This window comes from Sinocyclocheilus grahami, unplaced genomic scaffold, assembly GCF_001515645.1.
Source record: "Sinocyclocheilus grahami isolate Dianchi unplaced genomic scaffold, SAMN03320097.WGS_v1.1 scaffold275.1, whole genome shotgun sequence".
NCBI lineage: Eukaryota > Metazoa > Chordata > Actinopteri > Cypriniformes > Cyprinidae > Sinocyclocheilus > Sinocyclocheilus grahami.
In genome coordinates, this window is record NW_015505454.1 from 938614 (window position 1) to 966547 (window position 27934).

At 38.4% G+C, this 27934-nt stretch overlaps 5 protein-coding genes across 11 annotated transcripts in view; 2 read left to right on the forward strand and 3 right to left on the reverse strand.

The window, feature by feature from the left end:
- The window catches only part of LOC107599967 (mannose-P-dolichol utilization defect 1 protein-like), a 1956-nt gene extending 633 nt beyond the window's left edge, over window positions 1-1323 (reverse strand). The window contains exons 1-3 of the mRNA XM_016291721.1: window positions 628-1323; window positions 306-371; window positions 25-157 (exon numbers count right to left, since the gene is read on the reverse strand). Of these exons, the coding sequence (XP_016147207.1) occupies window positions 25-157; window positions 306-371; window positions 628-739 (311 nt within the window). The 5' untranslated portion in view covers window positions 740-1323. The remainder of the gene's footprint in view (window positions 1-24; window positions 158-305; window positions 372-627) is intronic.
- Window positions 1324-4918: 3595 nt separating this feature from the next.
- Window positions 4919-8159, forward strand: tm4sf21a (transmembrane 4 L six family member 21a). Its single transcript, XM_016291733.1, has 5 exons — window positions 4919-5246; window positions 5715-5780; window positions 6893-7029; window positions 7119-7305; window positions 7884-8159. The coding sequence occupies exons 1-5, from the start codon at window positions 5070-5072 to the stop codon at window positions 7890-7892; spliced, it is 576 nt and encodes a 191-aa protein (XP_016147219.1). The 5' UTR covers window positions 4919-5069; the 3' UTR covers window positions 7893-8159.
- A 1229-nt stretch (window positions 8160-9388) lies between these two features.
- Window positions 9389-16008, reverse strand: slc25a15b (solute carrier family 25 member 15b). Of its 4 annotated transcripts, XM_016291686.1 has the most exons (8): window positions 15702-16008; window positions 15465-15618; window positions 15059-15156; window positions 14211-14469; window positions 11178-11315; window positions 10883-11058; window positions 9897-10055; window positions 9389-9800 (listed from the first exon to the last, which is right to left on the reverse strand). In XM_016291686.1, exons 3-8 carry the CDS (start codon window positions 15111-15113, stop codon window positions 9679-9681), a joined length of 909 nt encoding a protein of 302 aa, XP_016147172.1. In that variant the 5' UTR covers window positions 15114-15156; window positions 15465-15618; window positions 15702-16008; the 3' UTR covers window positions 9389-9678. The 4 variants fall into 4 exon arrangements, with proteins under 4 accessions (XP_016147172.1, XP_016147171.1, XP_016147170.1 ...); XM_016291685.1 differs by lacking the exon at window positions 15465-15618 and having other exon boundaries at window positions 15771-16008; XM_016291684.1 differs by lacking the exon at window positions 15465-15618.
- A 545-nt stretch (window positions 16009-16553) lies between these two features.
- On the forward strand, window positions 16554-20314 carry mrps31 (mitochondrial ribosomal protein S31). The gene is made up of 7 exons (XM_016291689.1): window positions 16554-16740; window positions 17342-17770; window positions 17976-18128; window positions 19177-19326; window positions 19400-19473; window positions 19591-19728; window positions 19829-20314. Exons 1-7 carry the CDS (start codon window positions 16631-16633, stop codon window positions 20053-20055), a joined length of 1281 nt encoding a protein of 426 aa, XP_016147175.1. The 5' UTR covers window positions 16554-16630; the 3' UTR covers window positions 20056-20314.
- Window positions 20315-21239: 925 nt separating this feature from the next.
- Window positions 21240-27918, reverse strand: LOC107599944 (serine/arginine repetitive matrix protein 1-like). 4 transcript variants are annotated; one of them, XM_016291692.1, is made up of 10 exons: window positions 27806-27918; window positions 26571-26627; window positions 25819-26487; window positions 24833-25462; window positions 22784-22908; window positions 22604-22697; window positions 22470-22518; window positions 22259-22333; window positions 21925-22077; window positions 21240-21826 (listed from the first exon to the last, which is right to left on the reverse strand). In XM_016291692.1, the coding sequence occupies exons 2-9, from the start codon at window positions 26609-26611 to the stop codon at window positions 21934-21936; spliced, it is 1827 nt and encodes a 608-aa protein (XP_016147178.1). In that variant the 5' UTR covers window positions 26612-26627; window positions 27806-27918; the 3' UTR covers window positions 21240-21826; window positions 21925-21933. The 4 variants fall into 4 exon arrangements, with proteins under 4 accessions (XP_016147178.1, XP_016147177.1, XP_016147179.1 ...); XM_016291691.1 differs by having other exon boundaries at window positions 26571-26631; XM_016291693.1 differs by lacking the exon at window positions 27806-27918 and adding an exon at window positions 27639-27798.
- Window positions 27919-27934: the final 16 nt, after the last annotated feature.

The following is a 27934-nucleotide window of genomic DNA, read 5'->3' on the forward strand; positions in this document are numbered from 1 at the left end:
GAATTAATGCCAGCGCTGTTTTACCCAATGGGAAATTTTTGAGCGTAGCAGAAAGCTGCATGAGTAGAGATGGCCAACAGCTCCAGAAAATTGGAGGTCATACACAGTCCATTAGAACTTCCAGACCAAAGAACTTTCCAGATCTGAGGGAGTGGAGCTGTGGGAACAAGGAGATTCACACACACACACACACACACACACACACACACTATGCAACACAGTTGCACAAGATATAAAGCAGAGAAAACAAAGTTATAACTTCAACTTTGGAGGACATGAACTATGATGTAAAATAGACTACTTACCAATAACAATTCCCACCAAAATCAATATTCCCATAGTTTTACTTAAGACAATCTTCAGACAGGGAACTAGAGACCAACACGGACAAAAACAGTAAAGACATATTCTGTAATGTTTACAAGCACACTGGATACTGAATAATAGTCAGCTGTGGCTAACATTAAACATCATTACAACCAGTCATCTGTAAATGTAATGTGTTAAATTGATGTTAAATGTATTGCCCACTGTAAAATTAAATTGTTTTGGAGGACATGTTTTTACAAACCAGGGCATGTTTGAATATATTTGCATATGTTTAGTCAAGAGAACGCTGTCTCTCACCGTGCATAAAGTTGAAGTAAAGGAAAAACTGGTCATAACATTTTTCTGGCATGAAGAAAGTTAGCAAAAATTCTTTCAAACGAGACATCCTCCCTTCATCAGACGTGTCCATAGTTTATGTATCCCCGTTAGTGTTCGTGTTCTCGTGTACCAACGCAAATCTGAAGCAGGGAAAATAATGTCAATTAAACTTACTGCTCGACAGCAATAAATAACCAATTACAGGGTTAAACTAGTCATTCCAAATTAAATGAGAGACTTTTGGTCGTCTTTTTTCTTACGTATAAGCAAAACATTTCTGAACTTTAAACCAATGACCTGTCAAAATATGTCTTATTTTGTAATTTCCAGCAAAATGTCTCTAGTTTGACAGCACAGCAAGCCTCTCCAATGATGTTGAAGTTTAGAGGGGCGTCTCTGGTTAGTCACTGCAACAGCTGTCTAATGAGGTTTTCACCGCTACAGAAATGAGAGCCACATTTTCCTGAAGTGGTTTAATTAAGGTAAATGATCTGAATTACTTTTCGGTTTTCACAAATCAGACGTTTTGTATTTACACAAATGTACGCAAATGTTTGTCAAACGCCTTGCCATCAGCACTGGGGGGCGGAGGGATCAAATAGAGGACAATGTGTTTCTACAGGGGGCGCTCGAGGCTCATACAGCCGATATAATAAATAAAATATAACAAATAAAACGATATAAAAAAAACACATGCACTTCCTGACTAAACACTTTTTAAATTATTGTTAAATAATAAAGCATGGAATTATCTTAAATCTTTCAGAGATCTGTATTATTCCTCATAAAGAACAATAAGTAGTAGAACATAAACTGGACAAATTAAATAATCCAGTCAGAATTTATAGTCACCGTTCCTATTGTGAAGTCCCATCTTTTTTAAGTTAAATACAGTTTAAATAGTTTATCTTTCAGAAGGATTTCTTTGACTGTGATTCTGTACTTGTAGTAAATGTACGTCATCTGTAGATTTCACATGTTTCTAAGATGTGCATGTTTGGCTTGATGATATGAACCTTTTATAATGTTGTAAAGACAAGATTTATAAATACAACATTTATATTTGGGTGTATGCATATTATCAACTGGAGAGCGACAGAATTTGAACATCAATAAAGTTCCTTTCCAAAAAAAACTTTGCTCTGTAGTTCAACCTACAGTGCTGTGAAAAAGTGTTGGCCCCCTTCCTGATTTCTTGTTTTTTTGCATGTTTGTCTCACTTTAATGTTTCAGGTCATCAAACAAATTTAAATATTAGTAAAAAATAAGTAAAAGATATAGTTTTTAAATGAAGGATTTTATTATTAAGGGAAAACAAAATCCAAAACTACATGGCCCTGTGTGAAGAAGTATTTGCCCCCCTGTTAAAACTGTGGTTTATCACACCTGAGTTAAATTTCTCTAGCCACACCCAGGCCTGATTACTGCCACACCTGTTCACAATCAAGAAATCTCTTAAATAGGACCTGCCTGACAAAGTGAAGTAGACCAAAAGATCCTCAAAAGCTAGACATCATGCCGAGATCCAAAGAAATTCAGAAACAAATGAGAAAGAAAGTAATTGAGATCTATCAGTCTGGAAAAGGTTATAAAGCCATTTCTAAAGCTTTGGGACTCCAGCGAACCACAGTGAGAACCATTATTCACAAATGGCAAAAACATGGAACAGTGGAGAACCTTCCCAGGAGTGGCCGGCCGACCAAAATTACCCCAAGAGCACAGCGACGATTCATCCAAGAGGTCACAAAAGACCCCACAACAACATCCAAAGACCTGCAGGCCTCACTTGCCTCAGTTACTCAGTTAAGTCATGACTCCACCATAAGAAAGAGACTGGGCAAAAATGGTCTGCATGGCAGAGTTCCAAGACGAAAACCGGAAAACCGTGTTTGACTAGAGAAAAAGTAATTGAGATCTATCAGTCTGGAAAAGGTTATAAAGCCATTTCTAAAGCTTTGGGACTCCAGCGAACCACAGTGAGAGCCATTATTCACAAATGGCAAAAACATGGAACAGTGGAGAACCTTCCCAGGAGTGGCCGGCCGACATAAAGGCTCGTCTCAGTTTTGCCAGACAACATCTTGATGATCCCCAAGACTTTTGGGAAAATACTCTGTGGACTGACGAGATAAAAGTTTTTGGAAGGTGTGTGTCCCATTACGTCTGGCGTAAAAGTAAGCCTGCATTTCAGAAAAAGAACATCATACCAACAGTAAAGTATGGTGGTGGTAGTGTGATGGTCTGGGGTTGTTTTGCTGCTTCAGGACCTGGAAGACTTGCTGTGATAAATGGAACCATGAATTCTGCTGTTTACCAAAAAATCCTAAAGTTGAATGTCCGGCCATCTGTTCGTGATCTCAAGCTGAAGCGAACTTGGGTTCTGCAGCAGGACGATGATCCAAAACACACCAGCAAGTCCACCTTTGAATGGCTGAAGAAAAGCAAAATTAAGACTTTGGAGTGGCCTAGTCAAAGTCCTGACCTGAATCCTATTGAGATGCTGTGGCATGACCTTAAAAAGGCGGTTCATGCTCGAAAACCCTCCAATGTGGCTGAATTACAACAATTCTGCATAGATGAGTGGACCTAAATTCCTCCACAGCGCTGTAACAGACTCATTGCAAGTTATCGCAAACGCTTGATTGCAGTTGTTGCTGCTGAGGGTGGCCCAACCAGTTATTAGGTTTAGGGGGCAAACACTTTTTCACACAGGGCCATGTAGTTTTGGATTTTGTTTTCCCTTAATAATAAAAACCTTCATTTAAAAACTGCATGTTGTGTTCACTTGTGTTATCTTTTACTAATATTTTAATTTGTTTGATGATCTGAAACTTTAAAGTGTGACAAACATGCAAAAAAAAAAAAGAAATCAGGAAGGGGGCCAACACTTTTTCACACCACTGTATGCTGTCATTGAACCCTTTTTCACGACTACAGGAAGAACGCTTCAAAATGTAATGATAGTGACATCCAGCTTATATATTGAAAATGAGGAAGCAAAGAGAAGTAAGCCTATGTCTTAAAAAAAAGAGGCTTTCAGACAATTCGAAGAAATAACAGACACATTAATGCTTTCTTACATTCACACAAGATACACTTTTGCATGTACACAAGACTATTTTGCTTAATTAGAAAGAAGGCCTAAGTATGCTTTTAGAATTGTTTTTACTTTCTGAACTGACAACAACACAAAGTTACGTTTGAGAGGAAACATCATTAGGATAATGTGACGTCATGCTAATCTGATTTGTGGGAATTGTGTTTGGGTCCCCAATGCAAGCATTTCATTTGACAAACACGTTTTTGTCCAAGTTTTGGCTGATAGGGTGTGTCAGTCGGCATGCTTTAGTTCACTAGGATTAGGGGTTAGGCAGACAGGAAAAGCCTTTAAAGGAGGCAAGTTCTTGCAGTGTTTCCATAAACCATGACTGCACCTCTTCTCAAACATAAACTCTGCTGAACATCAAAAACTAACTCGAACTGTGTGACAAACAAACATTTATTATAATTCTCCTTTAATGGAAATATTATAACATGGGAAATTTCAGGTTTACTACAGCAGAATCAGTATATGTTAATAGACAAATAGGCTGGACAGCAACTGTCGTTTAATAATTCCTCTTTTATACTGAGAAAGGAAACGGCACACAGTTTTTTTAGATAACGCTATTTGCTTTACAGTGTTACCGTCATGATGTTTTTCTCTCACTACAGAGACAGTCCAAAGTCCCACGGTGCATTTGATTTATAGCACCCTGCGCAAACATAATTTAGTGAATACAACACCCATCCCACACACACTTCTCCACAGTTTGTCATTCATTTCGTGTCAGATCTGACTCGGGCTGCACTGACAGGTTAAAAATGTACTGTAACAAGTGCTACAACAAACAGAGTGGTGTTTACAGATCCCAACAAAAATGTTATTAAATATGTATAAATATAAATTTGTATATATGGGATATAAGCTGTAGTTTTTGATGTTTGATGATGGTTATTGTAAAAGTTTTTTTGTTTATAAAACAGGCCCGTGTGAATTCCAGAGAGTTCTGGATTAAAAGGTTTATATGTACAAACAGGTAAAAAAGGTTAACACTGTACATCTCAAGCAGCTAAGAAACAAGAGGAAATAAAACAATATAATTTTATATTGTATGATTTGGATAGAGATTCTCTGGACAGGGTGTGGTTACCTAAACTGGATTCCATGGGCTGGACTTATCTTAACTCAATAATAAATGACTGTGTTTATAAAAACCTCTGCACTCTGGCAGACAGACAACTTCAGGGTGTGTGTGCGCGACTCAGAGACCATAACCAAACTTTTTGTCAAGCTCTTTTTTATCTTGGAGCTTTTTACTTTAAATAGTGTAGAAATTACAGCTGTTCTCTGACTTCCGGACTAACACTCACCTTGCAGCATGTGTACGGGAAAATGTGCGCTTTGCGTCGGGACAAGTCTGTACCCACTGGCGGTCATCTCCATAATATGTAATATTATGCTGTTTTTTCCTGGCTGGGATGTAAAGTATGCACAGAATCAACAAATTACTGAGGAGGTCAAATACATGGGAGGACTAGTTGGAGGGGGGATTCTGGTAAGTCTGACTTTATTGAATTGTAAACAAAGTAATGTTGAACTATATACAATTCTAATTCTATTTATGCACCGTATGACAATTTCTATTGTCTAGATATGATTCTAAGTTTAGTTTGGGGCTTGTCAGTCACGTGTTTCTACGAATAAGCTGCCTTTGTAAGAATAGGCCAAGTCTTAATTTGATTTGGGAAAGGAATGTACTAAAAGATGTTTGCCTTGTTTTATGAGAAACCATGAGATTCAAAAAAAATACTGATGTTTCATGGACAACACCTATCTTTATGAGCCAAAGAGTGATTATACTAGAGAGCTATTGCAGTAGTGTCACACCAAATGGGAATCAAAGTGAATCCACAGAGTGACCTTGAAACAAAAATGTACAGAATACATTTATTGTGTGTTAAAGTCAATCCAAACTCTGTCAAAGTGATGATAATCTAAAAGAATGGTCCTCTCTCTCCTCCAGGTGCTGATTCCAGCATTGCACATTCACCTGACTGGAAAGCAGGGTTGCTGTGCTAATCGCTGTGGGGTGAGTTTGCTCCAACCCTGACACCAACAGACACTTTATTTTTAGTCTGAAGATTATAAATATCTCTAATCCTTTAGAAATTTAGTTATGAAGAAGACTGTCCACTGCCTCTTTACGAGCCCAGGAAAAAAAAGTGATGCATTTGTCACCTTTAAATAGCTTGATATGTACAAGTAAATCACGTTACCGACATCTGTTGTGAGATCAATGTTTTGTGATGACGCTGCATGCTAAGTTAAGGAAGAACTTGTGTTAAAGTTGTGGACTGAATCTTCTCTTAGCAAACTAAGACAAATAAATGTATTTAGAATGGAACCGAATACACGTGATGTGAAGAACATGTGCCTGTAAGCGTGAAGAACAGACCTGTCTGAAAATACACAGGGCGTTCCTCTTTTTTGAGAAAATCTATAAAGATGTGACTCATGAGTCTGACATGTGGCTTGAAAAATGTACCCTCATCGCAAATATTTGCAGAACCTCAACTGAGCAGTGACAGATTTGTAGAAGTTCATTTTTCGGCCATGTTGTTGTGTGATTAGGAAATGGTTCTTAAGATGTCTTCAATATGAACATGCGGGGAAATTTAGACACAACAATTCACAGTAATTGCATGATTGAATTAATTTCTTGTATATTATGTGCTTAAATTAAATGTGACCCTGGACCACAAAACCAGTCTTAAGTCGCTTGGGTATATTTTTAGCAATAGCCAAAAAAAACACAGTATGGGCCAAAATTATAGATTTTTCTTTTATGCCAAAAATCATTAGGATATTAAGTAAAGATCATGTTCAATGAAAATATTTTGTACATTTCCTACCGTAAATATATCAAAACGTAATTTTTGATTAGTAATACGCACTGCTAAGAACTTTAAAGGTGATTTTCTCATTATTTCGATTTTTTTTGCACCCTCAGATTCCAGATTTTCAAATAGTTGTATCTCGCCCAAATATTGTCCAATCCTAACAAACCATACATCAACGGAAAGCGTATTTATTCAGCTTTCATATGATGTATAAACCTCAATTTAAAAAAAAAATTACCCTTATGACTAGTTTTGTGGTCCAGGGTCACAAATCATTCTGATGATGCATTTTCTTTTTTAGATGTTCCTGTCCATTTTATTTGCAGCAGTGGGTGTAGCTGGTGCCCTTTACAGTTTCATAGTGGCACTGATGGGTCTAATCAACGGGCCATACTGTAAACATTTCCTTATTATTTGGGGAACTCCCTTCAAAGACGGGTAAGAGACACACCTCAGCACTTTAGAGCACGTAATGACAATCCTTACTGTTTAGATATGTATAAATGTGTTTTGTCTGTATCTCTCAGAAAAGAGAGTTACCTTAAGGACCGTAGCAAGTGGGGAACCTGCACTGAGCCAAAGAATGTGGTGGAGTTTAATGTGGGTCTGTTCTCAACACTGCTGATGACCAGCGCTCTGCAGCTCATTCTCTGTGCCATACAGATGATCAACGGCCTCTTCGGCTGCCTCTGTGGAACCTGCAAAGAGAAAGGGGTGAGAGAGAGTTGAGAAACAAGAGTGGAGAATGAGGAATGCAAAAAGGAGTGGTGGCACAATCTAGTTCTGATACATCAGTGTGAAAACATAATCATTTAAAATTAGTACAAAACATGTTCAAAACAATGGACCCTTTTCACAGACTGTCATTTTTTATATCTTAATTCGAACATTTCTTTATGTAGACTACATTTATAAAACTTTACTTTGTATTATATTTCCTTTCCATTAAATTACCAAAAAAACTAGCCTAGTTAAGGCTAATTATAACATAAGACGACACAGTGAATATTTAAGAAATGTCATACCACTTAATGTCGACATTTATCCAGAGACGAATTTTATCTGCAGCAATTTTAATACTTTACTCTGTTATTCATTTTCACATCTGTTAATGCCAAAACTTTAATCTTCAATTCAATACGAGTATACAATTGAATTTGTACACTTAAACAGTATTATTACAAAACACCTAATGCTTTCCTGTCCTGTGTTCTCTACTGTGCTATCTAATAAATATAAATGTGATGAAAAAAGCATGCTTTTCTCTTACACTTTCTACTGTTATTTTGTAGCCGCTGTAATCCCTGACTGCTCCAGGTGCCCGAGAAATCATATCCTCATAACTCGCATCTCATATAACCAGCTGCCTCTTGTGGAAGATGCTATCCGAACATTTTAATGAGTTTGTTTGCGTACACTTCTTCAAAGCTTGTTTTCACCTATTAATGTTTTGGCTTAATACTGTTTTTCTAGTAAAAGCTCATGTACAATGACTTCCAGTGAGAATATTTGAAAGGAAAATGGCTTTAATTAATGGCATAACACTTTTTTTTGTATCTATCTGTATTTTTATAGTTTAGAAATGAAATAAACATACTAAAATATAAATAAAATCCAAACGGTTACAGTGTGGTTTGTGTGTTTTATCAGACTTTAATTCACATATACACAATTTAATTCTCCCCAGAAATCTATGCTTTTGTATCAAGTTAATTAAAATCTCTTGAACAACCCTCAAAAAATGCAATCCTGGTTTTACAAAGTTATTCAGCTTGGTAGAGAGGTGGTGTTTAACTATACAAACCGAACTCTTTCAGACCAGAATCAAATGGCAGATTATTTACAGTCGGTACATTTCAGATGCGGTGATGTCACAAAATGTAATACTGCTATACTGTACTGCTGACTTCAAGTACATCATTTTTAAATCTAGATCTGAAATATGTATGTAGAGTCTGTCTGCAGTGTAAATGTTCTTTGGCAGAACGACGAGCATATGCTCACATACAAAAACATCCACATATAAATGGGTCACATTGACAATCTCAATTTTAAAAGGTTTAGTTCTTTTCAAACATTTAAAACGAATAAGAAATGTTACAAAGTCGAGTGAATAAGACATTTTTATGACTCTCCACTACTTCTAGGTCACCAATCCAGTAACCAAATTTGAGGTTAATCACATAAACACAGATTTCCTTGTTAGAACTGAAGCACAGCATGCTCTGTGGAGCTCAACTTAGAAGCAAAGTTGTCTCAGGCTTTTGAACCCCACCGTATTTAAAAGTTGAAGAAAAACGTGAAATTATAAGTAAGGCATTCTTTCCCCTCACTTGAAATACTAAAACAAAACACAAACATACAAAGCTTACGGTTATGCTGATTAAACTAACTTAGTGTATTTCTAAAACTAGGGTTTGTTGGCAGTCAGATCATTCATGTCTATAAGTATTCAAGAGAATAGCATTCAAAACTTAATTGCATAGTTAGAGTTCATTCAACAGGACTTTGCGAATTATGAAACTGGCAAATAGCCTGAAAATTGCACGTATATAGAGTACATGTTTCCAATTGTAGGCATGAAGGAGTTATGGGACTAATGTTACTAGCACAACGGATACATTTTTAGACCGTCAGCCCAAGGTTTAGCCACATAAAAACACCTTAACATAAAAAAAAAAATAATGGTAACACTTTACAGTAAAGTACAATTGGTTAACATTATGCTGTAAATGTTTACATGTGCTACTAAAATTAACATTTTGTGTTGCATACATTTACATTCATGTATTATGAACAAATGAATTAACAAAAGTATATTTATACATTAACCTAGATTAATAAATGCTTTAAGAACTATTGTTCAGCGATAGTTCATAATACCCGATGCATTCACTAAACAAGTGTAACCTTACTGTAAAGTGTTATCAAAGAAATAAAACAAAGCAAAGCATCCTTATAAAAAATAGTGTGTGCAAACCATGGCATGTTGAAAGAAATACTGTAGACTGGCCATGGTGAATTAGAGCCAATTCATTTAAAAATGCTAAAAATCCAACCAGAGAACAAAAGGGTGCTGTTATAGGGTCAGCTGTCAAACTGTTCCATCATGATTTTGCGGCTGGCTTCATAACCTAAGAACAGAGCACCGTTGGCTGGAAACGTACGGATCATTGTGGGAGTCAGACCGGAATATAAAGCCCTTGCACCTGAAAATGAGACAAAAACAGGGCTTTCATGTAATGTTCATTTACAATTTTTATACACAATACAATTTGGCATAGAAAAACAGATCTTTCTCATACCTTCCGTTCTGAAGATATGCATGAAAGTCTTGAAGAAGCCTGACTGCTTGCCTGTCATCGACATGACCTGTATTCTGGATTTAACACAGTCCATGGGGTACACCACAAGCCAGAGACAAGCTCCCCCCAAACCTCCACTGAACACAATAGGGGCTACCCCTACAAAACACAGACACACCAACCTATTAAAGCTGACATTAATTAACATGAACATAGCACACGTGAGAATATACAGCAAGCACGTTACAATCATGAGCAAACACAGGAAACCGGAGTAATACTAGAAAAACTAAAACAAATACAGAACCTACATTACCGTTCATAAGTTTGAGGGCGGTAAGATTTTTAATGCTTTTGAAAACTTTTTGAAAAAGTCTCTTATGCTGACCAAGGCTGCATTTATTAGATCAAAAAATTGAGTAAACGGGTAATATTGTGAAAAACTGGTAACTATTATAGTGTTTTCTATTTTAATATATTTTAAAATGTAATTTATTCCAGTGATGGCAAAGCTGATGAAAACTGATGAACAGAAGAAGTAGAGCAATTATTTTAAATACTTTTTCTGTAACAAGATAAAAGCCTTTACGGTCACATTTGATCAATTTAATACATCGTCACAGAATACAAGTTCTAAATAAATCTTTCTGACCCCAAACTTTTAATGGGTAAAATCCTGACTTTTTACCTGAGAGAAGGGACTTCTAAAGCCTACAAGAGATATGCGTCTCTGTCGCTATCAACTGAGCAAACTGAACGACCGGCTATATTTAAAACAAAGAGTTCATAGATTACCGACTGATTTTAAATGTTTGTCCTTGTCCTCCTAATGACTGATTCATGTGCGCCTTTTCAATAATAACACAACAGAAAAAATAGCAGACCGATCAATAAATGAGAAACAAAGTATGCTGTTAGTCATTATGTTGTCAATACCGTTTAATCATTTTAAAGATAACATGTAGAAACTGTAACTGTTTCCATACCTATGTCATCCTTGCCACAGTGCATGTACTCAGCAAAGAGAGAGCGACAGAGCTCATATGCTCCAAAGAAACAGAAATATCCAGGCACCTCACGGGCAATTGTGGTGGTTAAACCCTGGAAGAACCCTGCAGGACCATCATTATGCATAATGGACTTCATCACAGACCAAACTGTGCTGAAAAACACAAACATGCATAACGAGAAAAGAGGTAAATGATATCAGGAGTAATACTAGCAATTAAAAGTAAATAAAAACGTGCGCAATATCCACAGAAAGGACGGCTCAAGCTTTACTTCTGACTGTGGGCGATCTTGCCGGAAGCGGCCATCTCATGCATGGCCTGCAGTCGGCACTTCACCAGCTCAGTGGGACATAAGACCAGAGAGGAGAAAACAGAGGCCACAGAGCCTGCGCACGCTTTCTGCACATCACTGAACAGACATAAACAAATCACACACATGGGAAAGAAGAGTTAATATAAAAAAAAATTATAAAATACTAAAATTGTGATCATGATATGTATATACATTACTATTCAAAAGTTTAGGGTCAGTAAGATTTTTTTTTTTTTAAGAAATTAATACAAGGATACTGATTAATCTAGATTAATCAGCAAAGACACATTAAAGTTATCAAAGGTGATCAAAAAGAGATTTATAAGGTTACAAAATAATGTCTATTAAAAAAATGCCATTCTTTTGAACTTTCTATTCAGCAAAGAATAGACGTTTCCATCAAAGTTTCCACAAAAATATTACGCAGCACATTGATAATAATAGAAATGTTTCTTGAGCAGCAAATCAGCATATTAGAATGACTTCTGAAGGATCGTGTGACACTGAAAACTGGGGTAACGGTTTCTGAAAATTCAGTTTTGCCATTACAGGAATAAATCCCATTTTTAAATATATTCAAATAGAAAACAGGTTTTTAAATAGAAATATTTCTGTTTTTCCAGTATATTAACCCCTTAACGGTCACCCCCCATTTTTTAAAATAGGCATGAAAGTGCACTATCCAAACTTAAATTGTTGTAATTTATGAACACTTTGGAATACAGACCTAAGGTTGGTCTCTTTTTGAAGAAGAAATAATTTTGCGGATTATTGCAAAAGTGGAATTTTTTCAAAAAATTGAAGTATCAAAAAGTTATAGAAGTTTAAATTTACTGTAAATAAAATGCACTATATTCATTTTATTTTATTTATAATACATATTTTACATAACAGGTTTTACTCTAAAATTGATTAAAAAAAATTAAGCCTTATGTCTAAATAAGTTATGTTCCAAATTTGAAGTTGATATGAAAAGAATTAAGGTTCCTGTGAGATTTTATTTAGGGCGTCATACCACAAACAGCCACTGGGTGCCATCCAAACTCCATTGAATTTTTTTTATGCATTTTTCTGTCATAAATGTCTAGATTTCTCTGTCAATATTACTATCTCAAAATAACCACCAAGTATGGAATCCTGAGACTCAGACCTTTCCAGTGATATGTTTCTTGTCAAGATTATAAAAAGGTTTGATTCTAAAAGACCCTAATGCATTTTGTAATATGACACTTGACACTGCCCAGTAAGGGGGAGGAGACCGCCAAAAGATTTTAAAGTACCATTTCCATGGTAACGCAATGTCCGATTTCAAATTGGTTTTCACAAGATGAATTTTGGGCTTCAAAGCTTTCAAATGATATATAATTTATTATGATTACTAAAAGATTTGATAGAGAAAAAGGACAACAACAAAAAAGAGCGCCAAGCGTCCCACAGGGACTTTACTACTGGGACGGTGACAGTTAAGGGGTTAATCAAATAAATGCAGCCTCTGTGATCTGATCAGAAAATTGTTTTAAAACTCTAAAAACAAATCTTATTGACCGCCAAACTTTTTAACAGTGTTGTGTTGCATCGCAATATACACATTTTTAGGGAAAAAGACAAAAATATTTAGACAAAAATATCTAAAAAAAGAAAAAGTATTTAATATTTAAAATAATATCCTAAGCCATTTAAAATTTATTTTGAATATGTACAACCAATGGAACAACTTTATCTGCAGAGAATGAATTATTTATATATTTAAAAAAAAATTCCTCTGCATAACTTTTCAATTTAATAAATAAATAAAGACTACTTTAGAAGCAAAACCCTTCCATCATGCATTTATTTTAGAGCTTCCAATAAATAATTGGAACTTTTTAGCAACTAATTATTAGATACTATTCAAACAATAGAGCACAGCGCTAGCAACTCCAAGGTCATGGCTTTGATTTCCAGGGAATGTGTGAACGGATAAATTGTATCACTTTAAAGGGTTAGTTCACCCAAAAATGAAAATTAGCCTGTGTTTTACTCACCCTCGAGGCATCCTAGGTGTATGTGACTTTCTTCTTTTAGACGAATCCAATCTGAGTTATATTAAAAATTATCCTGGCTCTTCTAAGCTCTATCATTGCAGTTTCTGTTCAACAGTCTAAAACACGTTAAATAAAGTGTGTGCATCCGTAATAAAACGTGCCTCACACGGCTCCGGGGGGTGAATGAAGGCCTCCTGTAGCGAATACATGCGTTTTTGTAAGATAAATATCCATATTTCAAACCTAATAAACACTTTTCTATCACTTCCGCCATCGGTCATGCGCGAAAGCAGTTCCAGCGGATGATGTCAGCGTTGCGTGATTAGTGACGAACGCGGAGAGAGAGAACAAAACAAAACGCCGGTCAGGAATTAGAAGCACAAAACGAGGATTTGTAAAGAAAAATACAGGAGGATTTCAATATAAGCCAAGAGGAGACTGGTTTTCCTTTGCTAAAGTAAAGAAACTTTGCTTTCTTAAACATACTTGTGAGACTAGCATATCTCAGAGGCGCGCGACACACATACGTCCTACGTCATCCGCCAGAACGTTTCCACATACGACAGTCAGCAGAAGTGAGAGAAAAGTGTTTATTACATTTGAAACATGGATATTTTTCTTTAAAAAAAATGCATGGATTCGCTACAGGAGGCCTTTATTCATGCCCCGGAGCCGTGTGAGACACATTTTATTACGGATGCACGCACTTTATTTAATGTGTTTTAGACTGTTGAACAGAAACACCCGCCCACTGCAATGACAGAGCTTAGAAGTGCCGCGACAATTTTTAACATAACTCTGATTGGATTCATCTGAAAGAAGAAAGTCATATACACCTAGGATGCCTCGAGTGATTCACATTTTTGGGTGAACTAACCCTTTAACGCAATGCAAATCGCTTTGGATAAAACCATCTACCAAAATGCATAAATGTAAATGTACTGTTCATAATAAAGATAGAACTTGCCTGAGCGCAGCCCCTTTCTCCTGACCAGAGATGAAGCGAACCACCTCTTGGCAAAAGCCGTAGCACATGAAGAGCACAGAGTTCTCTGCGATGTTGGCCATGAGGGCCGGTGTGGTACCTTGATACAGCCCTCGAAGGCCCACCTGTCTGTATGTAGACACAAAGCAGTGCACAAAGCCTCTGTACAAAGTTGGGAATGTCTGCATTTTCACCTTAGCCGTGTCCAAAGGTTGACCACTAAATACACAAGCTGTGCCCCCTAAAGAGGAAAGAGAATCGGGAGAACAGAAAGAGAGATAACCTTTTTCTATTGTTCAAACAAATGGACTGTAGGAATGACATCGTTAGCCTTCAATCATCATTATATACATACATTTGTGTGTATTGCTCTTACTTGTTTTTCAAACTTTAATTGGCATGGTTTGAAATGACAGAATAAAAGTTGCAGTACAAATTTGTTTAAGGGTTATAAAGCAATGATCTACAATGAATCCACAAACAGTATCACACACTACAAACATCCTCACCCATCTATCAGCATGATCTAAGCCAGACAGAACAAGTCAGTGTGTGTGTGTGTGTGGTGTAGGGACTACTGAGACAATGGGTCCCAACTGTGAAACCACAGGGGTAAGCAAAAACACACCAGATAAGAGCTACTACTGAGACAATGGGTCCCGACTGTGAAACCACAGGGGTAAGCAAAAACACACCAGATAAGAGCTGACAAAAGAAAGGATTTACAACGCAGATGGTGCTGAAATATGAAATGAAATGAATCCCCACTCTATCATCATAGGGCCCAGGAATATGTACCCCAGAATGACCCTAAAGTAAGGTGAAGTTACCTATAGCACCAGCAGAGAGGTCTATTATTGCCTGAACCACAGGATGTGGTGCCATGATGAAAGGTGCCAAGCGCTCCAAAAAGTCCTAAATCAAAGATCTGTGCAAAAGATGAGACAGAGAGAAGAAAAAATGAGTTCATCATGGTAAGTTTACTTAGTATTTTAGAAAGTAAACCATAAAACATAACAAAATAAAGTAGGTAGGTACTTAACACTCAGAATTTGTTGTTGATTTAGTTACAGTACGTTTGAAGTATAACTAAATCGTTGTACATAACTGCGTAAAGTTACATAAGCAGACAGCATGGAGCTGAATCTCAAGTTTCATTTAGTAACAAAGTTCAGGGTGCTGACTGGAGAAAGTCACAAGCCACAATGACAGACCACGTGGGTTTGAAAAACTCACACAAGCCATGCTCTTCAACCACAGCGATTATTTTCAGTAGAAACGCCTTTCTGATGCAACATTTTTTTGCTGTTATGTGGCTGTCTTTTATGAAAGTATGACCAAAAGCTGCTGGCTCCAGACAGACGTGCTCTTGCATCACCTGAACTGAACACTACGAATAGCGAGATTGAACATCTTAAAAGTAAAACTGTGACAACGTAAAATTCACAATAAGCATTCACCAAGCATGCCTACCTTTTTTCACGAAAGCGCTTACAACGGAAAATATGTAGAGAGATGGATTGATTCATGCTGGCTCCTTACCGATCAGAGTCATGACCTCTCCAAAGGGGTCCGTTATCAATCTCCGCATGTAAGAAGGGATGTAGCGAATAGGTGATGTCTGGTTCGTGAACGAATCGTTCAAAGGAGTCGAATCTTTTCAATGAATCGTTTCAACAAACGACTCGGTCACGAACATAACTCTCAGCCCGAGCAGTTCTCGACTCAGTGAACACTGAACAGACTCAATGAACCGTGAATATAGCACACTAGCACGGTATTCTTTCTACTTCTACCATGTGCTTCTATGGCAAACATTGTAACAGTAGTATGCTAGTAGTATACGGTTACGAATTCATCGAGGACTGAGCTGAAATATGGTGCAAAATAAACGATGGTTTTAATAAACGCTCACATTCAATTACAGTGAACAGCCTTACTGAAAAAACAATAAAAACGCATTGCTGAAACGCAGGTAAAATGCCACGCAGAGATGTCAAAGGCCACGTCGTGGCGTTAAAGATTCAATGAATCATTTTTAAACGAACTGTTCTAAAGAACCAATTCGCATAAATGACTCGGTCTTCCCATCACTGGCAGGGATGGAGTTTGACAGAGGACCCCTCCCATGGACCAGTTTATGAACGGTTCCCTTTTCATGTCGCAATTCGATTTAATTATCCTAAAGCAATGTATGTGATACAGACAGATTAAAACAGATAAAATCACTGAATGTTCAAACACTCGTAATAAGTGACAAATGAGACGTAAGTTCTCTTTAGTCGATGCAAAAAGGCGCCCGGAACGTTTATACGTCTCAAGCAGGCGCCTGCCGGACAGTTGATTGTGCTGCACAGGGAAACGTGCATGGACGACATTGAGGTCTTCTAGAGGGGTTAATCATGTATAGAAGATTGTTAATAAATATTTATCAGGTTCGAAATGGATTAATTCATACACGATTACCTTCCACAAAATGTAAAGAGAGGGAGAGTTTTGCTCCTGTTATCTGGTAAGTTACAGATTTAAGACACTGACAAGTGACAGCTCTGATCTGGTTGAATTATGTTTATGTGTCAGTTAAACATCTCAATCTGAAATGGAAATATCTCAGATATCAGAATAAAGTAGCACTTGATTAGCCTGCAGAATTTTCCATTTGCGTGTGGATTATATGTTTGCAATGTATATAAAATATTTAAATCTCTTCCATCTTTATTTGACCCTCTAACTTTAGCACTCTCTATTCTAATTCTATTAATTCTAACACTTGACCCTCTATCTCTTGCAGTCTATTCGTTTTCTATCTGCTTGATTTCTTTAAAAAAGGCCTCTAACATTAGCTTTCTCTGTTTCTTTTCTATTATTATATAAATAACAAAAAATAAACAAAAAAACCTTGCTACATGTATTGTGTTAGGCTAACCGAGACTTGTCATAGCACTTGCATATTATTGCTCGTGTTGATTTTGATTGCTTCTATTGTCCTAATTTATAAGTCGCTTTGGATAAAAGTGTCTGCTAAATGACTAAATGTAAATATACATTCCAGCCCATGTATTAATTCTATATTTGATTATGAAGACTCATTTGATCTAATTTCTTTATTTCAGGGCCCCATGTACTGCAAGGCCATTAGGAACCAGTAGCATCTCTTTTAGTGAAAATAAAGAGAGCTCCACATCCCTGTCGGAAGACAAAGAAAAGAGACCAGAAGAAAATGAGGCGAAAGAAGAGGTTAACACTGATGGGCAGAAGAGCACCGAAATGAATGAGTGCACCGAAATTTCAAATGCAACATTGGCATCACAGTTAGAGACCGAAACAGTGGATAAACCTGAGGACAGCAAGCAGGTTGAAAAGACAAAAAGTGGCAAGGAGAGTCTTTTGGAGCTACTTGGGGCAATGAAGGTGGAGGTCACAACCGTACGCAAAATAAGACCCTCAAAGACACCACGAATTAGTGTGAGTGCCGACCAAGAGCCCATGGAAAGCGCACACAGCATGTTCCAGCATGCCACAGCTGAAGGTTCACAACAACAGTGAGTTATACATATGTACATGCATCCACAAATTGGTAATGCTGAAACTTGAAGGCCTCTGATGAGAGCAACTTTATATATGTATACACTAATAGCTAAATTAATAAATTAAGATTATATGATACAATGCATGATTTAATACGTTTTTAATTTCTGACTAGCAAACAATGCATCCACTCTGAAGTGAAGTTTTTCTGTACTTTAGTGGGACCTTGAATCCAGCGCTGGTTGCTGCAGTCTCTGCCGCCGCATCCACACTGCCAAACAGACATCAGGCCGAGTCAGAGCTTCTTAAGCAGCTGAGGAAACATGAAGCCGTACCTGACACCCAGAGGAGAGCAGACGGACAGAACATAGGGTAGGGCTCAATTCAGATGTCTGTTTCCTAAATGCTTCTTATTAAACTTAGTGTAAAGTTACATTTAAAAAGAATAATAATTTGAGCTTGAAATTTTGAATCAGAACATCATAGTTTGATCTTCCATTGAGACAACAGACTTCAGTTGATGTGTGCTGGACTTGTCCAATCATTTAGTCTGCTTAAACCCGCCCCTTTCGTACAATCGACTACGGCTCACATTCATATCTGCCGCCATTCAATCAACAAGCGATGGATGAGACCAAGTCTGTGACCTACATTTTTTTCCATAGTCTGTTTCACTTAGGTGTACATCGCAATAAGAACGAAAAAATCTGTTGCTATTTCCGTGATTTTGATTGCATAAAAATGCTTGTTGTGAAAGTTGTTAATAAAACTATAGACCTTATGGTGTAAATAAAGTGTAACATTGGTACATTTGTTGGAACAATTATGTGATATCCCACACTGCCAAACAGACATCAGGCTGAGTCAGAGCTTCTTAAGCAGCTGAGGAAACATGAAGCCGTACCTGACACCCAGAGGAGAGCAGACGGACAGAACATAGGGTAGGGCTCAATTCAGATGTCTGTTTCCTAAATGCTTCTTATTAAACTTAGTGTAAAGTTACATTTAAAAAAGATAATAATTTGAGCTTGAAATTTTGAATCAGAACATCATAGTTTGATCTTCCATTGAAACAACAGACTTCAGTTGATGTGTGCTGGACTTGTCCAATCATTTAGTCTGCTTAAACCCGCCCCTTTCGTACAATCGACTACGGCTCACATTCATATCTGCCGCCATTCAATCAACAAGCGATGGATGAGACCAAGTCTGTGACCTACATTTTTTTCCATAGTCTGTTTCACTTAGGTGTACATCGCAATAAGAACGAAAAAATCTGTTGCTATTTCCGTGATTTTGATTGCATAAAAATGCTTGTTGTGAAAGTTGTTAATAAAACTATAGACCTTATGGTGTAAATAAAGTGTAACATTGGTACATTTGTTGGAACAATTATGTGATATCATCTCAAAACTTTCAGACACATAATTGCAGATATGAAAGTCGGAAGGAGGACGAATGGCAGATCAAACGCCAGACCTACCAGTCAGATTCGTTTTGATGATGACGATGGAAAGGGATATACTCAAGACAGAGGCATTACCGGTGAACTTGATGCAGTCCGCAGAAGGTAAAAAACTTCCATAAAATGTTCTTTTTAAATACATTTTCCCACTAAACTTGTGCATGGTTTTGTTTTAAAGGAAGAGTCCCTTCACTAGTAAGAGGTTGAACATCTTTACTGCAGGCATGGAGCAAGACACACTGTCAGATCTGGGTAAGGAAAAGTTTTGTTTTATGGTATAAACACCATTCAAGCTGGCACATTTGAGCATGTCCAAGTGAAACTAAGTGTATTTACTTGCCCTGTCCCGTTCCCCGCACTGAATTTCAGGCCTTACTCTTTGGGACATTGATCTAGCTAATCAAATTGTCCAGGCAACAAATCAAACGCCTCGGAATGGCTTTGAGGAGATGATCCAGTGGACCAAAGATGGCAAACTTTGGCAATATCCAATCAACAATGAGGCTGGTGAGTTCCATTGCAAGAATAGGTTGCATCTAGCTTCAAGTTTTTAAATCCTGTACCTTATCTTAAACTTTTCTTCGCGCACACCGTGCAACTTTTTCAGGCCTGGAAGAGGAGGCGAGTGTGCCCTTCCATGAGCATGTTTTCCTGGAGAAGCACCTTGATGAATCATTCCCCCGGCAGGGTCCAGTCAGGCACTTCATGGAGCTTGTAATCACAGGCCTCGCAAAGAATCACCAACTCACGGTCCAACAGAAAAAAGAACATATTGACTGGTTCAGAGACTACTTCCGACAGAAAGATGATGTTCTGAAAGAGGCCGAGGCATAAGGATCAGACAAAGACAGAAGATGCTTTTGGGTTTCAACTGTCCTGAAAGCCCTAGAACCAGCTAGTTAAGATCCTAACTGCAGTGATAATTAGCTAAACTTAATTAAGCAACTGGAAGTTATAACTGCATCCATTACCAGATTAAGAGCCTTGATCATTGTTGTTGTTTCTTTGTAATATTCAACCTGCTTTCTGATTTTTGTGTTATTTACTAAAACAACTGTTTTTCAATAAAATCTGGATGTTGTGTATGCTGCTCATAATTCAGTTTATGTTGCTCTTTCTCACGTTCCCAACTTTCAATTTCTATAAATTTAGCCACATATATACAGTAAACTCATAAAGTGATACACTATAGGAACTCTCAGCTGTTCCGACTGTTTTTATCATACCCCAATCACCAGCTCCAAACTGCTAAATGTATAGAGCTAGGCATTAAGGTATTATAAACAATGTTATCTGTAAAGATGCTTGGTAATGGTGTGTATTATAAAAAGCACTATACAAATAAAACTTGACAGGGTTCCCACTCTTTTGAACACCAGATATCAGAATTTTAGGATATCATAGTCTTACTCCACATATGTGGTTTTACGTAAGCCTCAACAAGTAATGTGCAATGTTCAGGTCAACAGTATGTTGTTTATCACCTTTAAAAATATCCATCTTTGTGCAAAGGCAGGGGTGCCCAAACCTGTTCCTTGAGATCTACCTTCCTGCAAAGTTCAGCTCCACCCCTAATCAAATACGCCTTCACCAGATAAATATAATCTTTAGAAACACTTGTTACAGATGGGCATGTTGGAACAGGGTTGGCACTGAACTCAACAGGAAGGTAGTTCTCTAGGAACTGGATTGGGCATCTATGTAACTAGCCAAAAAACATTGTTTTAACATTGCTGCAGGAAATTCAATATCAGACTGCTGGATGACAGAAATACATAGGTTGGAAAGAATTCAGCATTAAACTGCTGAGATACTATGCCACATCACATTAATCAAAAGCAAGTTTACAAATGAGTCAGAATTTTTGGTAGGTTTTGTGACTGACTGAGCATTCAATAGTCTACTCTCTCAGAATCCATGTATCCAAAATGTAGGTACATTCAAAGTGTGAGAGGAATCCTGCACACAAACGTGCAAACTGCAATAAGCAGTATAGTATTTGATTTCACCCAACGGAAGGCATCTGACAATTCCAGTTTTATTCAAAGTGTCTGATTACAAAGAATGTACATATGTGTTTTCTGAGCTACACAAACAAAACTTTTCAGGGAAGCCATTTATCAACACATGGAGCTCAACCAAACTCAGTTCATTTCATCAAATGAAAGCTAGTCATCATACAGCATTCTACAAGGATCGTTTCACATGATATGAGTCTTTTAACAGTCATTTTCAAAAAAAGCTATTCAGACTGATGTATAAACAACCACATGTCGAAAAAAAATTCTAACCAAAGCTAAAAATCATATTTTCACAAAATTATGGCAAACAGAGAGCTTTTGTACAGGTTAAATGTATATACAAAAATGTAACGCTAATCTCAAAAAGGCAGAGCACAGAATTCGAGACTTTTTCTCTAAAGCACACTGGGGGGGGGGGGGGGAGACTACTATAGAAGAAAAATAATACTTTGGTGATATTAGCGTTTTTTTTGTTTTTACAGAGATTAGTTCAAACTGTACAACAGGAGATAAGAGAAGGCGAGCGAGTAAAGGAGCTCCATAGAAAGGCTCTACAGTGGACGACTTGCTTCAGCATACGCAATCTACAAAAAAGTAATATTAATGGATAATAGTTAAGTGACAATATTCAACAAAAAAAAATACAATTATGTATCATTAAGGTGCATGAAACTATACTCACCATTTTGGGCTACCACCGGCGATAGCTAGTGGCTTGACGCTGATGAGGCACTTTATGCCGCAACGTTTGCAGGTTCTTGTACTTTGACATTATACTTTGACTCTTCTTGAAGACAGGCTTCTGATTGAAGGGTGGTCTTGGAATTAAAGTGCCCTTAGAGGACAAAGTTTTTTTATTTTTTTTAAATGTGCATGGAAACAACAAACCAAATAAAGTCTACTACAAAGTCTAGACAGTTAAATAATAATTGTGTATAACTTATTATTATTCAGTGTTGGGAATGAATAATAATACTATTCAGTTCAAAAACAGTACACCAACAAGCATCGCTTACCATCAATGGTTTCCTAGTAACTCCATCAGGGGCTGATCCCCTCTTCACTCCAGCGGTTGGCTGGAAATTAGGCCTCTATGTATAGAGAAACGCGTTTCACTACAACAAAAATGACTAACACATTGAAAATGTGATATAACACAAGACATGCTTTTACTTCTAAAGCACTCTTGATTAGTAAAATAGATCAATGTTTTAAGACTTTAATTACCTGAAATGATCCAGGCTTCCTCAGGGTTTTTTCTGGACTTGCAGAAGACCTACAAAAATGGTAAAGGGTTGCATTCAGCTAAATTGTTAAGATTTAGCAGCTGTAACAGAACGGGAATACAGTTCCTCACTTACCGTCTTTCTTTCGGTTCCTGTGAAGATCTAATAGGACTTTGTAGCTTGGTGAAGCGTTCATTCAGCGTTAAATTTCCATGAGATTCTGATTCCTCTGAAAGATCCAGAAAATTAAGAACGTTACATGATACTAGCATGCGGCTACAGAATAAACTATTTGCAAATCATTCAGACTTTTACCAGATTTGCTCTTGGGTGCCTTATTTCTCCAGGGTGTATTGTTCTTAGGGCTGGGTTTGTGCCCCACCTCCCAATGGGAAACCACAACAAGATCACGTGAAAGTCGTCGGTCTATTGGTGAAGAGCTGAAAAGAAAGTCAACGAGGAATTTGAACAGGTCATCCATATCATCTGGGCACTTAAGGAATAAATTCTAAACATCAAGCATTTAGAAAAAGCAGAAGGCATGCACAATGTAATCTGATTTCAAAGTTGAATAAGCTTGTGCCTCGTGATCGGAGGAGAGAAATGTTGCACTTCAAAACTAAATTACTCAAACATTCACAGTCCTCAAGAACCCAAATGTATTGTTGCAAATGCAGAAGGACCAATGATGGATTACTACATGGGTACTTACAGCAAAGCAAGCCCATCATCGCCATGCTTCAGTTTGAATTGGTAGATTAATTTTCCCTGATTCACCTTGGCCTTTAGCAGCCTTCCTTTTGCTAACGTGAATAACTGATATAGGCCTGAATGAGTGGACTGAAGAACGCCGTGTAGGAATCATTTTACGCTCCAAAAAGTGAACAGACAGGCATGCGAGTGCTTCCTTTTTATCCAGACTTGACAAGCGAGACACATTCCTCTCGACCTATCCTTTCATACTTGATTAGATGTGTTGGGAGACTGCAAACGCTTCATGCTGGAACACGCATTTCATGGTATAAACATTGGTTTGCAGCTCTGGATTCTGCAATGGCATGGAGGTAAAGTTTCACTGAGAGCATCTTCCCAATACGAGACTGATTTCTCTAGAAAATTTTGGCCAGTTCTCCTTGAATAAACTGCAGAACCTTCAAACTCGGGTATCATATCCATCTTCACATACCTGGTAGGTATTTGGAACTAAACTTGCTTGGATAGTTCTTCAGTTGCAGAACTTCTATTGAGGTCGACTATAAATGAATGATTGACATTTTGGCAAATGTTTCATTAGGCACAACTGGATCAGATCTTATCTTCAGCACAACTCCAACTTCCTGCCTTTTCAGCCAATGGTTTGGTTGTAAGATAACATGATCCCTGCTTGTCGTCAATGCTGCAATGCCAAGGATAAAAGGCATTTAAGAGCCTAAATCTTTCATAAATACCACCCATGTGATGATAAAGGACTGTAGTTACAAAGGAGGGATGTGACAAAAAAAGAATGTCCATTTTGTTGATGTCTCTGATCTGTCACAGAAGATGTCTTCTTCCTCACATGAAGAGGCCTGTTATTGGGTGCAGTTTCAAGGCATTCCTGAGGTTATTGGACATGGAGTTTCATTCTTTTGAACATGGTCATCTGATCCGATGCTGACCAAATCTTTCATTAATTCTATCAAGGAATGGTAGTTCTTTCTCTTCTTGCAAACAAATCTGGTTTCCATTGAAAATGGAGTACAGCCCCAGAGTTGTGGTTTCTTCATCCAACCAATCAAGTTCTTCAAAGGGAACAATATCAAATGACAAGGTCTAAACGTCGTAACCGTAGAAATGGAATTCTTGTCCATTCGCTATGAAATCCATTCACATTTCCATTTTCCAAGACATTCTATCCTATGTCTGTACGACGTAGCAGTGAGACTGAAATTTGCTCATTGTTACCGCAGTTGGTTGCATAATGAGGCAGAGCGTCCTTCTGCAAACACTTAAGATTAAGGCTTAAAAAGCACTTCCCTCCCTGGAAGACATTTTAAACATCTCTTCTGGGTCAGAGTCGATCTGGATGCATCATTGTGGAACAAATGGCATTTGACTTTTGGAACAAAAAAGACTGTGAAACTTTTGAAAGACCACTTGCTCAGACTTATCTCTTATCACATTCTCTTGACAAGGACAGGATTAACATCATACTGTTGTCAATAATGAGGAGGAAAACAGGCATGATTTTCTTTATTCTCTCCTCATCCATCTCATCTGACAAGGTGACACCCCTTTGATGAAAGTTGTGCCATTGAAAAACAGGAAGCTTGACCTTCTAAACATCACGCGCCCATTGCCACAGTGTGAGGGGTGATACCATACCTGTGTGCGCTCACAGAGCGATGGGATTCCACCTTTGTTTCGGAGTCCCTCTCAGGCTCTGCAGTCTTGGAGTCTGTGTTGGGGGACGACTCTCTGGATGATGGCATCTTTTTGAGTGATAACTTGCGTGGTGGGACTCCTGGGGAATCTTTGGCATTCTTTGGTGCAGTCTGAGGCTTGGGCTTCTGGACTCTCTCCGAGATTCTTGGCCTCGGTGGAGGCAGTTTGAACCGGGCCACTGACTCTGCTCTAAACTGCCGTGCTTTTATCAGTCGACTCTTATCTTGAAGGGACAAACCACGACCTCGGAAGCCCCTGAGAGGAAGAGGTCTCACTGACAATTCCCTGCGGAAGCGCTTTGGTGGTCCATGCTCCAAAGCGCTTGATGACAGTGGCCGTCTGAATTCTTGACTCTTCCTCTTCATTGGCCATCCAAAGGCCCTTTCCTGAAGTCGAAAAGGAGGATACGGTCTGAGCGATGATCCAGATGGGGGTGGGCCTGGTCTTCGCGCCGGCGATCTGTAAGGGGGCAGAGTATGTGGACTTCCCCTTCCTCTATGTGCCCATTCCATGCTGGGGCGCCGAGATTCCCTTCCAAGCGGCGCACGATGATCTCTCTCTGCAGACCACCTACATATCCATTACAAACAATACAAACATGTTGGTTATAATGCCAGTTTGTGCTGCTTGAGAAAGCTCTTGTGGAAGCTCTCAACTTCTATCAATTTAGATCCAGCCCCAGGCTGCTGAATGCCATATCACTTCTGTGCCAGTATAACCATAAGGGAAAATAGCCTCAAATGGTTTTACATTTTCTCCAGTTTCACTTTATGGGCTTTATCATTAGATCCTGCGGTACTTTACACTGACAGAAAGCTGAAGGAAGCTGGGATTTACTCTCACCACCCTGCAGTGTACTGGACTTTGCATTCTAACACATAACTGTATTTTTACTTTACCCAGCCTGCACAGCTTCATTCTTGTACCTCTCTGGATATGAACTCCTTCCATGAAACTCTCTGGGTTTTCTTTGGGGTGGGCCGGAAAGCCTCAAATCCCCACCGGGGTGGTGAGGGTAACCTCCTGGGCCATTCCAGTGGTGCCTGCCAAGTGCTGGTCGGCCAAAGGGCCTGGGCCTCTCCCGAGGAGTGGGGCACCAGATTCTGTCATGCTCCTGAGGGCTTGGGCGTCGCTGTGGACCTCTGAAGGAACTATGTGGGAAAGGAATCCGCCTGTCTGATGGAGGGCCGTGGAAATGGCGAGATGGAGATGTGTGGCTAAGGTGGTTTTCATGGAAAAGTGGTGCTCTGTGGCTAGGCGGTCCATGTATAGGACCATGTGGGGACTGCCTGTGCTGGACTGGGGGAGGGCGGCTAGAGCGAGGCGGAGAAGGCCTCCTGCGGCCCCGCTGTGAATCCTGTGAGCTGGGATACGGATGGAAGTTATCCTGGTGCTGCATCCATGGTCCATGTGGCCGCTCTCTGCGTTCACCCATGAGCGAGGGCCTCTTGGGGTATGGCTGGGGTCCACTGCTGTTGTTATCTCTCCAACTTGGAGGGGCTTTTCCAGGAGGTCCTCTAAAACCTCTCTGGCTTCTTGAAGGGGGGCCAAATCGCCCTTCATGAGTCATGCTGCTGTAGTTGTCCGAGAATGGCCTGTAAACAAATGTAAATTTTGAGCCGCTGACCACTATGCAGATACATCAGAATTAAATATTATATCTACAGCATTGTAGTACCTGTGTTTGGAACGAGGAGATCCTGAGTGCGGTCTCACCATTTTTCAGCTTTTAAACCTATCTTAAGTGAAATAAAAAAATGACATGAAATGTTACTCTTCCACAATAATGACAGAACAGGACTGACATAAAAACCGAAAGAAACACTTTGAATGAAACATCTAAAATCTGAAAGTAAAAGTAAGACTGGCAGTACAATGCCAACTAGTTCCGGTATTGTTCTTTGCATAACAAATCTAGGAAATAAAAAAGAAAGCCAAGCGATCCATCTCAGCATTTGTCATTCATGCCAATCTTAAATAATACTCAAATTACATGCTACACTCTATCCCAGAGCCATTTTAATGTGTTTTATTAAATTTGTCTTTTTTAATTTAGAAAATATATTTTAAAACCCTTTTAACAAATACTAGTAAAACATGCGGCTGTCCAACACGATCAATGGGTTTATATGGAGATCATCACACGCCAAACTACAAGGAATCGATATAAAACCACAGAACTGCGTTTTAATCCCACGATACTTTGCCCTGTCAGTCGTGTTGCAGGGACAAATAATCAAATGAACACTCAAAATGCAATGTTTTATTTGTTTCACACTGCATTGTTTTGATTGTTCCACACATCGTGCAGAAATAAAGGATAGTCCTTTATTTAATTATGTGGAAATTAAGCAAATTAAGACGAGGTCGACGACACCACATTCCTGGCCTAACGTTACATGAACGCGTGTTTGAGGGCCGACAAGGCCTCGAGTTTCACATTCAGAAGACTAATTCGAAACCAACATAATAACACGCTTCATTCATAATATTACACGTGTAATATACAACTAAAGTTTTAAAACAACAGATGCAATATTAAGTTGAATACAAAAACACATCACAATTTATACAAACAGCGTCTTCCGCTTTCACCGTCAATGCGAAACTACGACAAAGCGAAAACATTTTTTAAATACAGTCTAAATAACATCATGCAACAGTGTTAGTTACCACTTTTGCTTAAGTTTATATATCTATATGTTTAATTTCGACAAAGTTGACCGGCTGAGTTGTTCTGACATACCCAAGATGGTCCGATACGAAAACAGACACCCAAATCTAGCTCATCAGCAAACGCTTAGCCGTGATAGCTAGCTAACAACCGTCTTCCGTTATACGACGTTCCACGTCTGACCGAAGACGAACCGTATATGCTTTCAAATATTTAAAACATATATATTCAGCAGTTACATCAAAGTCGTTCCGTCGAAAAATACGCGTTGTCTGTGAAACACCATTCAGACGAACCGACCAGCTGCAGCCGTGCTGAGGTCGGGACAGGAACTGGCTGCGCCCATGTTGTTGCTTTGCTTTGCTTTG

Coding starts and splice junctions, on each gene's coding strand:
- tm4sf21a (XM_016291733.1), top strand. CDS start 5,070: ATGTGTACGGGAAAATGTGCGCTTTGCGTCGGGACAAGTCTGTACCCA. Junction 5,247..5,714: donor TAGTTGGAGGGGGGATTCTG/GTAAGTCTGACT, acceptor TCTCTCCTCCAG/GTGCTGATTCCAGCATTGCA. Junction 7,030..7,118: donor GGAACTCCCTTCAAAGACGG/GTAAGAGACACA, acceptor TGTATCTCTCAG/AAAAGAGAGTTACCTTAAGG.
- slc25a15b (XM_016291685.1), bottom strand. CDS start 15,113: ATGGCACCACATCCTGTGGTTCAGGCAATAATAGACCTCTCTGCTGGT. Junction 14,470..15,058: donor CCTCTCTGCTGGTGCTATAG/GTAACTTCACCT, acceptor TTTCCTCTTTAG/GGGGCACAGCTTGTGTATTT. Junction 9,801..9,896: donor GCATATCTTCAGAACGGAAG/GTATGAGAAAGA, acceptor TCTCATTTTCAG/GTGCAAGGGCTTTATATTCC.
- mrps31 (XM_016291689.1), top strand. CDS start 16,631: ATGTATAGAAGATTGTTAATAAATATTTATCAGGTTCGAAATGGATTA. Junction 18,129..19,176: donor GCAGACGGACAGAACATAGG/GTAGGGCTCAAT, acceptor CAAAACTTTCAG/ACACATAATTGCAGATATGA. Junction 19,474..19,590: donor AGACACACTGTCAGATCTGG/GTAAGGAAAAGT, acceptor ACTGAATTTCAG/GCCTTACTCTTTGGGACATT.
- LOC107599944 (XM_016291692.1), bottom strand. CDS start 26,611: ATGGTGAGACCGCACTCAGGATCTCCTCGTTCCAAACACAG. Junction 22,519..22,603: donor CAGGAACCGAAAGAAAGACG/GTAAGTGAGGAA, acceptor CCATTTTTGTAG/GTCTTCTGCAAGTCCAGAAA. Junction 22,334..22,469: donor GGAAGCCTGGATCATTTCAG/GTAATTAAAGTC, acceptor CTCTATACATAG/AGGCCTAATTTCCAGCCAAC.